Raw genomic sequence first — 13,659 nt, 5'->3', positions numbered from 1 at the left:
CAGCAAAATTCCCATCCTTTGTGCAATCTTACATAATCACGTTATTTTATTATTTTCACGTTACTTTTCATTATGTATCTATGCAATAAACCGATAAAAAAGGCGCGTTAATATCATCGTTATCAACATAAAAGCGTCTAACATGTCGTGAATGTGTTCAATTTGGCGCCTTGCATTTGACCAATCGACATCACTTACGATTGCGCATGAGTTAGAATTTCCCTCCATCTGTATCGACAATATGGCTGTAAGCATAATTGACATAACATAGAGGTTAATCCAAGGAAAAGAAGTCATTGAATTTTTACGCTCAACGTACCTTGAACGTTACGTACACTTGGCTGTATCGAGTGCTCGAATATCTCCGAATGTCTGAAATAATACCTATAAGGATAAAATAAAAAGAACATTCGATAAGGGTCAACGATTATGAAGTAACCCCTCGATCATTTACCATACACAAATGTCATTTTCGCGAAATTATATTTTACTTTTCTACGGCAAAAATGTCTAGCGAGTTTGATCTAGTGAATTATAATTAAATATGTTGCCCTCTTAGAAAGGTATTCCTATTTATATATCGTATGTTTAACACGGAGAAATGGCGCAGATACAAACTCCAAACGCCGATGGCCTTCCAAAACATTTTGTTAGCGCAATGCGTACGCTCTTTGATATAATGGATGACCAGAACACTGGTTTCGTTAAATTTTCCGACATAGAAGGTCGATGGCAGGACGATGGTACTCAGGGCCTTCCTAAAGGAGTTTTGGATAGTCTTAAAAAAGTCACTCCGCCCAACGGTTTCTTGTCCTTTGAAAGATTCTGTGCAGGCTTGAAAATCTGTTTATTACAGATTCAAACTGAAAGTGATTTCAAAAAGCATGACGGACATCCAAACAGACCGCCATCTGCTCCGATTCTTATTACGGATAATCAAAGCAAAGGACATTGGACATCTCCTAACACTGCCACCATAAGACCAAATAATGCTATATCTCAGCAACGTACTTTGAGCATGCCACAATTACTTGCCAATCGTAAAGATATCAATACTCAACTAGAACTTATAGATGGAAGAAATGGAGTAGAGGCTAAGCATAATAAAGCATACGGTCCTCCAAAACCTCCACGAACAGGTGCTGCATTAGAAGGTAGAGCACTTAGCGCAGACAGAAATATTGATAAATCAGAAATTCGAACGGTGCTGCAAAATTGGCAAATGGGTTTGATGATGAACGACGATAAATGTCTGGACAAACGTCAATTGCCCATGTCGAATTATCGATCCGATGCTAGAAGTACGTTTTTAAGATCGACAAGGGCTTTAGGAGATGGTAAAGCAGTGGATTTACAAAATAACCAATTAGGGTTACAGCCCAAAAAACCATTGAATCGACGTAGAGAACCAAGACGACATACGTTGCAGAATGGTATTGACTACAATATGGTAAAGATATTCTCTTCTAGGATTCCCAATGATGGGTGGTTGGTTTTGGTTATGCACAATATTTAATATAGTTTTTAGACAGATGTATCTTCACATACCTCATTAAAAACATCTGCTTGCTGTACTCCGTAGTTGGGAAACCTGTTCTCTTTATTCAAATTGAAACATCCATATGGATAACATATCTATTATTTTAGATGAAAAGAATGAAACAAATAGAACAAGAAAAGGATATTCTGTTACAAGGTCTAGCAGCAGTTGACAAAGCTAGAGAATGGTATTTAAAACAAATTTCAGCAACTCAAGAAAAAATTAAACACTTAGGACGTATGGGCTCGCACGTGGTATAATTATTCATTACTATGCCATTTTATAATACATTAAAATATAATTTCATATAATATATATATATATATAATTTTATATAATATAACAAGCAATAACATTTTTTTGTAGGAGCAGTGGACGGAAGCACAGCAGGAACGTTTGGAGTTACAACGTGCAAGAGTTTTGGAAGTTAATCGACATCTTGCAGCATTAATAAGTAGCTGGGAACGTGGTGGATTACCACTACATATGAACTTAGCTTTCTTGACCGCACCAACATCAGCACAACTTCAACAAGATGTATTGTCAAGACTTAAACAACAAAATCATAAATTAACAGAGGTAAATTGAATGTATAAATCATATTTTGTCTAGGTACAGAAAATAATTTTTTTATTTTATTTTATTTTATTTTATTTTATTAAAATAGGAAGTTAATAAGAAGAGCCAGAGAATATCACTGCTTGAACAAGAAAAAGATAATTTAGTACGGGAATTATACAATAGACAAGCAGGAATGGTTCAATCTCGTAGAGCAACTATGATCCACGAACAACACGACCAAACATTCATGTAAGGTACTAGATATTCACTTTATAATATATCATAAATAATACCATTAATAATTCGCAAATATTGTTTTTCAGAATATAATTGATCTGATCGATTCTCAAAGTAAAGTGATATACTTAAATAAATTATTATTAAATTTAAAACCAAATTATATATTTTGAATGCAGTATCAGTCCACTTTATATCGAATTCATCTTGCACAACCAATGTAAAAAAAAAACAAAGAAAAAATACAAAAATGAAAACAAAAAGAAACGCCAAACCAATCTGTAATACTAAACTAAAGTATAGCTTAATTGTGAATCTATAGATCCAAAATATATTAAAAATTTTTTTGTTTTAATAAATTCGCCCAAAACGTTAAACATTGTTTCACACTAATTTATTCCGATAATAAATTATTGCAAATATTGAAAAAATATGACTTGCGAATAACGGTGATCGGTTAATGGTTAAAACAGTGAAGATTTACAAGGATTGCGAATGTATAAAATATACTAGGAACGCAACACTTCCTTGACATATATTAGATCGATTTCCTGTTGCACAATAATCGCTGGTGTCAAGTGTTATCATCTAATCCCGAAAGAAGATAACATCCTTGATCGGACGACAAGAAGGGTCAACTCAAAGCTCAGCTCGATAAATACGAACAACTTTAATATTTTGAATACTCAATCTAACTAATACTCTAAGCACAAAGATTGAAGGTCAGCTTCCGTATGGAAAGAAGACGATCTTTCATCCTTGATCTAACACGCAGTAACACGCAATCGGTTCTACATGTAAAAACTCCTTTCTTTCTTCGTAGGGAGATGGTATGTCGAACAGATGCGCTGAGAACATAACGGTCTTAACGAAATATTTATAGAAACCTCGAAGAATCCATTGATTTGAAAGAAAAGGAAAACCGTTAAACAAGTGATCTTTTATTTTTATTTTTCAGAGAGAGAAAGAGAGAGAGAGATAGCGCTCCTACGTAAGTACATTAACATACACACCTTTTGAAATACATTTCGTATTATGTGTCGATATGAGTCTATTCTTTGTTCTGTTTGTAAGAAAAAGAAAAGAGTATAAGATTTTCGTTATTTCTGCTCGTCGAGCGAAGAATAAGAGAAAAAGAGAAAGATATATATATATATATATACACACATCACACACGTGTATATATAAACATTTATATACACATACATAACCGATGCATCGTGGAGCAAAAAGGAGATGATAAAGTGAATAAGATAAAACTGCAACGGAGTCGATGTACCAAGAAGCATATCAAGGAATGTAAGAGATATTCGAGTGTATGTTAATAAGCCAGTCATCGGCCTCCCTCGTTTGCTACCCCACACACGACTCCCACCAACTTCTCTCTCTCTTTCTCATTCTTTAACGGTCGGAGAGTAACCACTAACAGCAGTCGAGTTAGAGAGTCGGAAACGTTTCTCGGTTGGCTTCGTTCTTTTCTTACTCAGTAAGCAACCGTCTCGTAGTGAGTAAGGACTTGACGAGGAGTACGCTTCCTCCTTCTAGTCCCGGTACATTCGCTGCGAAACGGTTAAGCTTACCTGTGTAACGTGTGTAGAAAGGGTTGCCTAATATCAGGCGCTATTGTCAATCGAAGATCTAACGAACGGACCTTATTTTTTCGGGAAATATCAACATGATACTCGGACCGATCTTAACAACGATCTTTCTATTTCTAACAATAGGTATGATAGATAAACGAATCGATTTTTTTCTTTTTTTTTTGTTTGTTTTCGTCGATACGAAACTTCATTGTAATAATCTTTAATCGAAATGTAATCATTTCATAGAATAGAGAATATTGATTTTAGTGAATGCGTTTTTGATGATCGAGGATCGATTATAGGGCCTTCGAACCATGAATGAAGGGAATCGTGAAAAAGGGAGGGAAAGGGGTCGTTAAACTTGAGAACGTTGTTCTCTTTCCTTTTCCTCAAAGATATAGTTTTGAGATTAATAGCTATTTATACTCGGAGAAGATAGAGACACGTTTCGAAAAGCTATATAATATCTACTACGCGCATATAAAGAATATATATTTCTCGCGAGTCTAATCTACGAAAATAAACTATAATCATCTTTCGTCGAGGTCTCGATTTACTTTGAACGTAATCTTCCGATAACTATGTTTCTCCGATAACTACTCGTCCGTTTCTATTCTCATAGAAAGAAACATTTCCTCGATGTAAAAAAACTTAAACTTCGAAATGATATTGATATCGCACGAAATGTTAATTATTGATTTTAAAAGATATTACATAGTTTCAAAGTCGAGTGATAAGAAAATTCGAACTCCTTTTCTTTAATCGTTATTATGACGGTCGATAGAAAAGATGCTGGAAGATGAAAAAAAAAAAAAAGAGAGAAGAGGAACTATCTTACCCACGCGCGCATATCTTTTATCTGCGAAAGGCCATTATCAATTTAGACAAGTGGGAAGTGCAGTGGCCGTATCCGGCAGCACAAACAACAAACGGTTTTCCTTCCTTAGACATACATATTATATACGTATGTATATGGTTTATCTGTACGAAGCTTTAAAAAAATCGCACCAAGTGAAAAAATGTAAATAAAAATGAAACGAAGAAAAAAGGAAGAAAATATGTTAACCGAACACGTAATAGACGCATTACGTATATTATATCAAGTACTTAAATCTGATCTTTCGTGTAACAGGTTCATTGTCAGAAGCATGCGAACTGGATCAGATGCGATACGGATGTCGGATTTATAATGCCCAATGTAGCTGCGGTTACGGTTGTAAGGCCGAGTATAGATACGATACTAACGAAGACTGTAAATTAGCATTGAGAGGTAATGACCATCGATCGATTACCCGTTAATCGTTCGTTTTAATTAAATATTAAGGGTAAAAATATGTTCCGATTTGATCTTTAAATGAGAAATAAAATTATAATGACTTCTTCATAATATAATGAAATAATCCGACGTGTTTTCAATTGATATCAACGATCGTGTAAAAATATTAGAAACATTGTTTTGGATTCGGTTTAAAATAAATCTTGTGCTAATCGTTTTCTCATGTTCTCTATAGGCAGACTCAATGATATATGCTATAGATCTAATCCCTGTTTGCATGGTGGATCTTGTTCGCAAATTTCACCCAATCCAGGATTCAAATGTCGATGCGAGGGTACAGGATATTATGGTACACGCTGTGAAAAATGTTAGTATACGCCAAAGTAAAAAACTGATCGATCGATGCACGATTAATCAAGAATGTCTAATCAAGTTTTTTACAGCTTGTCCAGCATCCAACAATCTACGTTACCGTGGACCGTTTCCCTACGAGTGTGTTGTTATCTGACATCGAAAATCTTGCTTTCCGTACCCACACACCCCCACCGTTCCCTTACGTTGAAATTTACGAATCTGAAATCTTTTTACGTTAAGTACAAAAAGTTAGCACATATATACATATTTTCGAATACACATCTTTGTACATACATAATAAACATGCGATAACAATATTGTACTCATTTGATTATATTTCTTTACTTTTTCTTAGAGAGAGAGAATACAATTCAATCGATTACAAATAGCAAATAAACAAATTTCTCTCGCGCGAATTTCTTTTCCTCGAACGTTTGATCCTTCAGCAAATTTATAAGTGTTTACTGAGATATATCTATAGTAAGAGAAGAATAGACTTGATACTTTTATCATTTATTCATCAATAATTTTACAATATGTATGCACACACGATGTGTTCAATCTATGAATTTCGTAGGACAAGTGCTTGCGTCATTTCCTGCTTGTCCCTAATATCCTTTTCTTTTTTCTTTCTTTCTTTCTTTTTTCTTTTTTTTACTCTTTTACGTTATTACGTTTTATTTTCATCATCTATTGCTATTATATTGCCACGTATACCTCGTTTACTGTTTTCGAATATCGAAAAAAAAAAAAAAATAAAAATAAAAAAAATGAAAACAAAAAAGAAAGGACAAATGTACAAGTGAAGTTCTTTTGCACAAATAATGTTGTTAAATGTTCTCATTGAATTCCACAATACTAATTTAATTTTACAACACGAAACTGCCTCAGGAACTTAACGAAATATATGTATGTGTGTGTGTATATATATATTATACACATATGTGCACATGTGTGTATACGCGCGCGCCTACACGACACACACATTATATATATATTATATATACACACACATGTATATGTATAATAATATAATATATTATCTAGATCAAACAGAGTTGACCAAGTGTATCTTGCCTTTTTTTACAAATTACTAGGCATTTGTTTAAAAGAGAAAGAATGTGATACAATAATTTTCAAAACGAAAGATCGTCTGTCTCTCTCTCTCTCTCTCTCTCTCTCTCTCTTCCTCTCTCCCCTTCCTTACGATGATATCAATCATATTGATGAAGGTTTCGATAAATGATTCATAAAATGACTGATTTTTTTTTCCCTCGTTAATCTTATGATCCGTGGTCGATCCGTGTCGATTGTTTCTTATTGGTTGGTCAGTCGTTATCGACGCGTCTTTTTCAATTAGTTTTAGCTCAGACTGTCCCATTGACGATTATTATTATTCGCGACAAGTGTTATGGGTAGATAAAACAGTCTAAAGAAAATAATATAAATAAAGATTATATCAACATGTAAGTATATTTTTATAAAGACAGACAGGACATTGTCTAAGAACATCAGAAACAAGCAAATTTTTGGTAGCCCAATGTGTAATGTTTCAATATTATTGAATTTTTTTCATGATATATTTAAACACGACTGCACAGATCACAGAGGGTATATTTAATAACCGCTATTAGAGATATCGTAATAAAAAGTTTTGTTATGTGATTTGTTTGTCGATAAACGCGCGGCGTTATTAAAATAAGTTTACCGTCAAACTTAATGGGTACGTTTTAGGATATAGGACGTTTTACGGAAATGCGAAGCGTAAAAAATGAATCGAATGAAAAACGTAAACATGTTTCAAATAGATTCCTTACGCTAATTAAAGATCGGGCATATAATTATATCGTCATTCATGGTTACTCCTCTTTAACACGTTAATATGGCTCGTTGTTTTATTATTTTTCATACGCTTTCCATCTGTCGAAAAGATCACCACTCATTTCACTGATTATTATTGTTATTAATTATTGTTGTCACATTAGTCTCGATTTGGCAAATGTTTGTAAGATCATGCTTATAGTAATAATCTTTGTATCGAAGTATGCGTGTACGTGTGTGTACGTGTTTGTTTGTTTGTTGTTTGTTTGTCTGTTTGTTTGTGTGAATTAAAAACAAGTTATGGTAGATTACAATTTTGGATGAGCGCAATAATTACGCTCTTTATGACATTATTCCTCGATGGCACCAGGGGTATGTTGTAATCTTTCTTGGCTGAAACCTCGTGTACCATCCGGTCCTCTGGGTTGTCGGACTACGGTTAATTTCGGACCTGTATCTTCCAAAGAAATAGTACGTAATCGGCTGATTAAACGCTCGGGTCGTTGCTGAACCGCGTCACTGCTGGGAATTATTAAAATGGCAGATCAAGGAACATAAGGAAATAGAAGAAGATCATTACATGTCATGAGAAAGGAATGTATTACCTTAGACGAGTTACGTTGCAGGCTGAGGATTTACCAGTACGCTGATTCGTCACCAAAACAAATTCCACTTGGTCCCCTGGCTGCAATGTAGCGTGATCTCGAACTTCGCTCATATGGAAGAAGAGCTTTTTACCTTCGTCGACTTCGTAAGCGAGAAAACCAAAGGGACCTTTCACCGCGTCAACGGTTGCTCTTCTTTTTTTTCTAATAGCTACTATGTTACAAGCATGACCCGCAGAATCAACTTGCAATTGCACAGGATCACCTATCTGCAATAACTCACGCTTGTTGACAAGTCCCATTATACCAAATTCGTATTCTTGCATTTCTTCTTCCTCATTGGTTGGATTTATCTTGATCAAACCAGCGTATTCACTCTGTTCAGGATTTGCACTGCGTAAGGGTCGCGTGACAACTCCATCGAGTGAATCACTGACTGCTGTAGGCCTGGGAATACTTCCACGAGGTACAAGCTTGACATGATCGGCGGCGATACATCCACCCGAACCTCTACTGTTGTTAGAACTTACTGTACACTCTATGTCAGCTCCTAACTCTAAATTACCAGTATCACCTTCGAAGTTACTACAACAAAACAGTCATTCAAATTAATGAACAATTTTTAACATGACTTTATGCTTAATTAATATACACATAGGATCGTTATTTATATCCCGTTGTTTTACCTGAAATGAAAAAATATCTCCTTATCGTGATTGACCGTCTCGATAAAGCCAAATCCATCTTTTAGCGCAGCTATAAAACCTTGATAAACTTGACCGCTCGCTTTTTTGTTTCCATTTTGTATTTTCTCACCGGCAGCATTCACCAGTGATATATCAACAGCGACTAATTCTTTGTTTCGTTTAACTTGACAAATACTAAAGTGAACCTATAACGTTTAATCAGCAAACGTTTAGTTAGGCGAAATCCAAGCGTAATGATTCTACATAATATCTAGTTAGATAAGACAAAGTCTTACCTTATCACCCACTCTTGGAATATTTTTAGGATCGCAATCCTTTGCAAAGAACATTATTACGTTTTGTTGATTATCTTTCGTATACCCGATTAAACCTCGTTGAACACCATTTGTATCTTCTACCACGTTACCCATCAAGTCCTTTTCTATGATTGTTTCAAATTGAACAGTACCGGTTGGTAAATGTTTCAATCTGATTGCACTAGGTCTGGTGTATGAAAACGACGATGAAGGATCCTCGAAACAAAATGTAGGAACCTAAATTAAGTTGAGTAACGACATACAGGTAATCATCTTATAATTACCTTTTAAATTACGCATATATAATATGTAACTTACTTGTACAACAGTAAACTCAACTTCATCGCCGACGCTAATTTCTCTATCAACATCAAGAACTTCATTGAAATGAAAGAAGAGTCTAGCGTCTCGGTCTACGCAACGTATAAAGCCGAATCCATCTTTAAGAGCCGCGATAATACCTTGTTCTCGTCTTTCGCCAGATACAGTAAATGATTCTGGTAACAGCGATATTTCGGTAGCTCTTTTTAATTGATCTCTAGTATCTGTGGCAATACGAAACTGGACCCAATCTCCATGCCTGTTGTAAAAAAGTTTCATTAAATTTCTTAAACGTCATAGGCGAACGTTGTTCCAGTAAAATTACAAGATATAACTCTACCTGAGCGTAAAATCTCCTTTTTGATCTTTATCACCAAATGGAACTTCAACTTCGCAATGATCCGTATCTCTATATCGAATTCGTCCAGGTAATGGATCATTATGATGACGTGCCGCATTACCTCTTTCTAATGGTTTTAAAACCTGTCCTTTTATTACTTCATTGCTAACCTCTTCAAATACAATAGAACCTGGTGGTAATTTAGTAATGTTACATGCTACCTCTTTCCCCTGTATAAGAGAAATAATTACTTAGCCATGTTAAAAATATAATAATATTTATCTTTACATATTATGATCGATTAATTATCTAACATTTATACATAAAATATTCTTCCTTGCTTTCGAAAATAAGAATGGTATTTTAAGTTTGAACGTTAGATAATTCAACGTGTCTGCATAAAGCGAAATAGTGCAACAGGTGTCTTACATTTCGCGTTTGTATTATAAATTCAACATCGTCTCCTAATTTCAATTCTTCTTTCATGGACTTCGCTTCACTGAAGTGGAAGAAAATTTCCTTAACTACGTCAGCACGTTCGATAAAGCCAAAGTTTTCTTTCATTGTACATACAACACCGCGATAACGTACTGGATGTGCTGGATTTTCCAATCTTACATGACACGCACCCAAATTTCCTCTGTAATTAAGTGTACCAAATTATCTTACTAAGTTGATAAATACGGACAGAAACTTTTGAAAATATTACAAATAAATATATATGTATATACCGTTGATTAGTAGCAATTTGAAATGATACTTTATCACCAGCACGCAAAGTGACGTTCCCTTCTACATCATCTTTGGTATATGGCAAAAAGAAACACTCCCCTCGATTTTCGTAACTAATTCGACCTTGTGAATCACCACTAGCTTGTAATTCTGTTGTCACATTACCAGTAACTCGTTCTTCGCTTAATACCTATAAAAATACATTGAATTGTCACTCAAAAAGGAACGATATTAATTTTACTTTAAGCTCCATTGAACGTATAAAGAAAAATATGACTATCACTTCCACTTACCACTTCGGGAGCGATTTTACTAACAGTACTAGCAATAGGTTTGCCTGTTCTTCGATCATAAGTCATTTCAAATTCTACTGGATCTCCAATTTTTAAATGTTCTATATTTCCGCTAAACTGGCTAAAATGAAAGAATAATCTTGCCTGTCTTTCGCAACATTGTATAAATCCATACGAGTGCTAAAACAAATATTACAATGTAGAAGGAAATTCAACGGTAGAAACCATGGAGTTGAGTAAACGATGCAAATTATAATAAACTTACTAATAATTTTTCTATTATACCAGTTTCACGGGTTCCCTGATTCGCAGACTGATCTTGATACGTAGTGTTATTGGTTGCAGGTTCGCCGGTGTAACCTACATTTCCTTCCATATTTGTTAATGTCCCAAAAGAAAATCTCGTGGCTCCATAAGTGGTAGTAGTAGTAGTAGTAGTAGTGGTAGCATTTTTACCACATCCAGAAAGAGAGCCCAAATAATGGTCACCAGTGTAGTTAGTACCATTTCGGTAATTGTTACTTGTGTGTTGTTGAGATCCTGTTATAACTTTGGGACTCGGTAGAGCCATAGACTTGTAGTCAAGTATTGCCGGGTCAGAGTTCATGATTGGCGGCTGGAACGTTTTCCACTGAGGATTGTTGGACATTGTTTTAAATTTGCACAGTTTTATCTATAATGTTTACGTATAATTTTTCTTTTTCCTTGAAACAAGTATTTAATCCCTTTTATGTTCACTTCTGCTCCACCATAATATATATACTTACATTTACAAATTTTTAGTCTTTTCAATCATTTAAATGTTAACAGATATCAGATAAGATATAGATATCACAGAACGGTTCTTGGTACTTTATATCTTTGTTCACTATTATAATGTTATAAGAACTTAATGAAGAGGAAGAGAGGCTGTTTAATGCTGTAGAATCGCAAACTCCTCCGTGATCTTCTGTCTTCCTTGATAAGTTTGCAAGAGAGACAGTTCCACAATATTTTGTTACACCTGTTGTGTATTGCTATTCGAACAATTTCAAGGCAGCTCCGTATTCTAGAGGCACCTCAAATGTGGATATGAATTTTCTATTAACCAAGCAGAGCAACACAATCTCAGCCGCGATCACTATTACAGTCACTATATGGCTCACCTAACTCTTTCTCACAAGTTTTGTTGTGTACACAATATACAAATAAACAATGCAGTAAATATAGATTACGAATTAGTATAAGTACAAAATTCTTAGCACATCATATACTGCTGATACTTTCCACATGTGTGTATGCTTTAATATACTAACAACTCTTCGATAGTTACTCAATTTAGCGTGCACTAGAATAACCGTGTTCTTCTTAAACATCAGTCATCCTTTATAAAAGGAGTAAATCAAAAACATAGGAGATTTAAACAATAATTGTTGATTTGAAAATCCTCAGATGTCTTCAATGCGTGCTGAGTGTGATTGTGTTTTCCAATACTTCTATATTAGCGTTTTTTCTTCAACTTTTAAATGTGAAATTTACAGTGAGCCTTGGTTTCAAAAATGTCCTAAACTAACAATTACACAAGCTGAAAGAAAAAATAAAAAACCTGGTCAATCATACCTCAAAGACTACTTTAACATACTTTAAATGCTACAAGCTTTGTTACGATAGTTGTATCATTTATTTAGCGATCATAATCATATCTTAAATTCAAATAATATTATGGGCAAATCAACATTTGTATTAAAAGATTCAAAAAGAAATAATTGTTTCTGGCATAAATATAATCGGTTGCTGTCTTAAATTTTTAATGTAATCATTATTACAAGTTTCTATTTTATTATTGTTCCACAATAGGTTTTATGTTTCTCTTGTAGTAACAAATACATAACCAATATATATTACCTATTAACTAAATGAAGAAATGACATTACACTGAGATTTCTATCATCAAAACCTGTAACCGTGTTATGTTTCTTTCCTACATTATTGAAACTCTAATTTAAAAATCAAACATGTGTTTTATTTCTTATTATATTCGGAGTAAACATCATAACTTGGAAATTGCTCTTCATCGAGCTGATATATGAAAACTTTATTAATAACTTTAAAACACTTTGGATAAGTTGGTAAGTTTGAAATAGAATATGTACATCATTCGCGATTTGATCAATGTGTAAAGGAAATTAAGAAATTATAATGTGCTCGATATAATTATTTATGATGTTAAAAATCGTTTCAGAATTGAAAGATCTGTCCTATTAATTTACTTCGAAAAACAGATCATTGAGATATCGTATATGCTTGCTAGTTACAAGATTCTAATTTTTTATAAGGTCCTTCGATTTATCGCATTAATGTAACACCGCCGTTGTATATTCGTCTTAAAGAACATCAACATCATGATCGGAAATATCAATTTTTCATCTTTTTAGATTAATTCGTAGCAAAGCTCGTAATTGTACGATGGTAGGAAATTTTATAAAACTCACCACGACACAGCACAGCACTGACGACATGCCGCCATGTTGAATGTCAACATTCAGCATTCACACACAAAACAGGAGCAACTGCGGCAAAATCTCCGTCCACAGCCTACTGGTTGCTTCCTATCGTAAACGGAAACGGTTTCTCGCTTTAATGTACGTGGACTATGAAAAAAGATTTTATATTATTTCTCGAAAAATCAAAGAATATTCGTCAACATACTTCTTCTTGTAATTAACATTTGAAAAAGAAAAGTAATCGTAACATCCGGAATATTATTTTTATTACTTTTCATAATATTGACATTAGCAGAAAAAATTGGACAAAATAATAACAGATACACAGTAGATTAGAAAAGTTGGTATACCTACCAACCTCAAAATTTTTTTCAAATATCAACAATTTGATAAATTGCTATCATTTGATATTTGGTATATCTCGATTTTAAATAACAACAGAGAATTACATTGTCCGAACATTTTTATTTTATGAACAGTCAGAGTATAATAAAATTGAAAGAAAAATAT

At 34.0% G+C, this 13,659-nt stretch overlaps 3 protein-coding genes across 12 annotated transcripts; 2 read left to right on the top strand and 1 right to left on the bottom strand.

Annotated features, from left to right (window-relative positions):
• Window positions 1-145: 145 nt before the first annotated feature.
• LOC127069015 (suppressor APC domain-containing protein 2) lies at window positions 146-2,715 on the top strand. 3 transcript variants are annotated; one of them, XM_051005603.1, is made up of 5 exons: window positions 146-1,450; window positions 1,648-1,794; window positions 1,913-2,119; window positions 2,208-2,350; window positions 2,425-2,715. In XM_051005603.1, exons 1-5 carry the CDS (start codon window positions 602-604, stop codon window positions 2,429-2,431), a joined length of 1,353 nt encoding a protein of 450 aa, XP_050861560.1. In that variant the 5' UTR covers window positions 146-601; the 3' UTR covers window positions 2,432-2,715. The 3 variants fall into 3 exon arrangements, with proteins under 3 accessions (XP_050861560.1, XP_050861559.1, XP_050861558.1); XM_051005602.1 differs by having other exon boundaries at window positions 154-1,450; window positions 1,907-2,119; window positions 2,208-2,355; XM_051005601.1 differs by having other exon boundaries at window positions 157-1,450; window positions 1,907-2,119.
• Window positions 2,716-2,852: 137 nt separating this feature from the next.
• Window positions 2,853-5,873, top strand: LOC127069020 (protein crumbs-like). 4 transcript variants are annotated; one of them, XM_051005613.1, is made up of 5 exons: window positions 2,853-3,168; window positions 3,299-3,329; window positions 5,054-5,191; window positions 5,433-5,564; window positions 5,641-5,873. In XM_051005613.1, the coding sequence occupies exons 1-5, from the start codon at window positions 3,073-3,075 to the stop codon at window positions 5,703-5,705; spliced, it is 462 nt and encodes a 153-aa protein (XP_050861570.1). In that variant the 5' UTR covers window positions 2,853-3,072; the 3' UTR covers window positions 5,706-5,873. The 4 variants fall into 4 exon arrangements, with proteins under 4 accessions (XP_050861570.1, XP_050861571.1, XP_050861569.1 ...); XM_051005614.1 differs by lacking the exons at window positions 2,853-3,168; window positions 3,299-3,329 and adding an exon at window positions 3,457-4,062; XM_051005612.1 differs by lacking the exons at window positions 2,853-3,168; window positions 3,299-3,329 and adding an exon at window positions 4,126-4,942.
• A 170-nt stretch (window positions 5,874-6,043) lies between these two features.
• LOC127069010 (cold shock domain-containing protein E1) lies at window positions 6,044-13,268 on the bottom strand. Of its 5 annotated transcripts, XM_051005582.1 has the most exons (12): window positions 13,138-13,268; window positions 11,434-12,230; window positions 10,932-11,339; window positions 10,667-10,846; window positions 10,373-10,563; window positions 10,071-10,281; window positions 9,642-9,871; window positions 9,299-9,560; window positions 8,960-9,217; window positions 8,664-8,869; window positions 7,978-8,562; window positions 6,044-7,894 (listed from the first exon to the last, which is right to left on the bottom strand). In XM_051005582.1, the coding sequence occupies exons 3-12, from the start codon at window positions 11,313-11,315 to the stop codon at window positions 7,723-7,725; spliced, it is 2,679 nt and encodes an 892-aa protein (XP_050861539.1). In that variant the 5' UTR covers window positions 11,316-11,339; window positions 11,434-12,230; window positions 13,138-13,268; the 3' UTR covers window positions 6,044-7,722. The 5 variants fall into 5 exon arrangements, with proteins under 5 accessions (XP_050861539.1, XP_050861538.1, XP_050861540.1 ...); XM_051005581.1 differs by having other exon boundaries at window positions 10,932-12,230; XM_051005583.1 differs by having other exon boundaries at window positions 6,044-7,891; window positions 10,932-12,230; window positions 13,138-13,267.
• Window positions 13,269-13,659: the final 391 nt, after the last annotated feature.

Source organism: Vespula vulgaris, chromosome 14 (assembly GCF_905475345.1).
Source record: "Vespula vulgaris chromosome 14, iyVesVulg1.1, whole genome shotgun sequence".
In the NCBI taxonomy this organism is placed as follows: Eukaryota; Metazoa; Arthropoda; class Insecta; order Hymenoptera; family Vespidae; genus Vespula; species Vespula vulgaris.
Note: the sequence above shows the minus strand (reverse complement) of the source record. Positions and strands in the feature narration are given on the sequence as shown.